The sequence below is a fragment of the Lactuca sativa genome, chromosome 3 (genome assembly GCF_002870075.4).
Source record: "Lactuca sativa cultivar Salinas chromosome 3, Lsat_Salinas_v11, whole genome shotgun sequence".
Taxonomy (NCBI): Eukaryota; Viridiplantae; Streptophyta; class Magnoliopsida; order Asterales; family Asteraceae; genus Lactuca; species Lactuca sativa.
Window position 1 is genome coordinate 76,154,499 of NC_056625.2, and position 2,276 is coordinate 76,156,774.

Sequence of the window (2,276 nt, forward strand, 5' to 3'; positions counted from 1 at the left end):
GGTCACTGTGTCTCAGAGGACTTCCGTCCCACAACCATGGTTGACCTTCCGGTCCTACCCGTAATGACCTTCCGGTCCATATTATCTTGACCTTCTGGTCCATATCATAATGACCTTCTGGTCTTTATCATTCATAACATACATAACACATACATATCATATAACAACATACAACACATACATCTCATAGCATATAAGACCTTCCGGTCACACATAGGTACCACTCTAGGTACAGTATAGCGAGAAGACTCACCTTGTACTATATCAGATTATCTCCCGTGCTCGGATACCCGATCTAGCCTCCTCCTATCAACAGAATAACATCCATAATCAATACTCTCTCATAATCTCATCTCTAATGATGGGTAGAAGACCATTATACCCCTCCCTGACCTCTCCTGAATCATCTTGACCAAAAACCTAAGGTCAACTGAAGTCAACGGTCAAACTTTGACCCGACTCGTCGAGTGCACATGGGCAACTCGGCGAGTCCATGCAGATCCCCTGAATCATTCTAGTCTTACATGATCTGTATTGGAATTTAGAATTAAGGGCATTATAGTCCATTTACAATGTTTTTTAATTATAATGATTTAAGATTATGAAAAAGAATTATACATCAATAAAAATTATCAAAAAAATAGATTTGGGTATATATGATATAAAAAAAAACATTAAGAATGACAAATACGATATTTAAAGTTTAGGTCGGACAAATACAATATTTAAAAATGTTTGTGGCAATATTTATTTTTGTAATTGACTATTTTTGGGGTGATTATTTTTTAATTTAGCATTAAGCCTCAAATATATTTAGACGAGCCTTACAAAAATTATTGTGTATAAATTGTTTTATAAAAGTAATTTACATTTAATATTTTGTTTTCTTCGAACTTTTCAGAACATCATCATTATTGCATGAGTATTTAAACACCAATTTTTTTAAACGTTTCTACTACAATATTTTTATAGTTAATAGACTATATCAAATTACTACGATTAAACAACACATTTTATTATCTCACACATCCAATTAATAAACGTTACATAAACGCGTAGCCCAACATCCCACACATCCAAAATCTGAAAATCAATTATTAAGTGTCACCCATATTACCGATACAAATTTTTGATTTACTTAATTCCGGAGTTGGTGAGTCTCTATGTCTTTGGTGACCTCCTTGTAAAATTCCAAAAGCGTATCTGGATCAGGAACATTAGGGTTTAGCTTCTCATACTCTACGGTCCATGTGACAAGGTTGTTTGAACCATTTGTGTCTACCTGAACATGTGTAACAAAGGTCTTATATAATTCCAGTAGATCGCCTTCAAGTGCCTTGAAAGTGACCAACTTTTTTGCTTCATCTAAGTCTTGGGTTAGTGTTTTTATAACACGGTCTTTTCCATCTGCAACAACATATAATCCAAACATTGTTTTAAAATGTATCTATATGGACAAAAAAAAAAAAATAAGTGTATACTGTTTTACAATAAACTACATTGAATTTGTTGTTAACAATCCATTATATAGAAAGATGTTAGGGCATATATGGATGGTTTACCATGAAAATAGTTCCAGAAGAGAATAGAGCCAATGGTTCCAACTTCACCATCACGGATTTGACAGTTTTGGATGGTAGTTGGTGTCAAAGTGGGAACTTGGCAGGGGTTTGTCTTCCATAACTCGAGAAAAACATCACAGCTTGACTTGATCTTAACCTGAATTGTTTTACTACTTAGCCCCATATCTTAATTTAATTTGTAGAGGTTGAATGAGAATGACTTGTTTGTATCATTACCGTTTATAGGACGTCATTACCATTTATAGACGTCCTGCCTTCCCCACCACTTACAAATATTATATACTCATAAGATTTTAAAAGTATTTGATCATGTTGTTCATGTCTAACTGAATATGCATGTTTAAATTAAAAATCATGAAGAAATAAAATGTGTTTTGTTAGGTGGTGAATATATTATTTTTTATTATAAAGACTTGGAATCCATTATTAATTGATTATGCATCATTATTTACTCTTTATGGTAACTTTCAATCAAAAAATTATTCAACAAATTTTTCATCAACAAAATGTTATATAATAGAAATAGTCAAATTAGGAGTTTTAAGCCAGTCTATGCAATCTAGTGATCCACCATTAACTTTTTACGTGAGAAATTAAATATCCTCATACTTAGCAAAACCCAAGTGAACGGAATTGTTACGATAGAATAAAAAGGATTCTCTCCTCATCTTCAGTTTCTTGAAAATGATATTG

General features: G+C 32.6%; 1 protein-coding gene across 1 annotated transcript; it reads right to left on the reverse strand.

The window, feature by feature from the left end:
• Positions 1-990: 990 nt before the first annotated feature.
• On the reverse strand, positions 991-1,799 carry LOC111906363 (kirola). The gene is made up of 2 exons (XM_023902119.3): positions 1,563-1,799; positions 991-1,407 (listed from the first exon to the last, which is right to left on the reverse strand). The coding sequence occupies exons 1-2, from the start codon at positions 1,744-1,746 to the stop codon at positions 1,139-1,141; spliced, it is 453 nt and encodes a 150-aa protein (XP_023757887.1). The 5' UTR covers positions 1,747-1,799; the 3' UTR covers positions 991-1,138.
• Between the last annotated feature and the right edge of the window lie 477 nt (positions 1,800-2,276).

Coding starts and splice junctions, on each gene's coding strand:
- LOC111906363 (XM_023902119.3), bottom strand. CDS start 1,746: ATGGGGCTAAGTAGTAAAACAATTCAGGTTAAGATCAAGTCAAGCTGT. Junction 1,408..1,562: donor CTTCTGGAACTATTTTCATG/GTAAACCATCCA, acceptor ATGTTGTTGCAG/ATGGAAAAGACCGTGTTATA.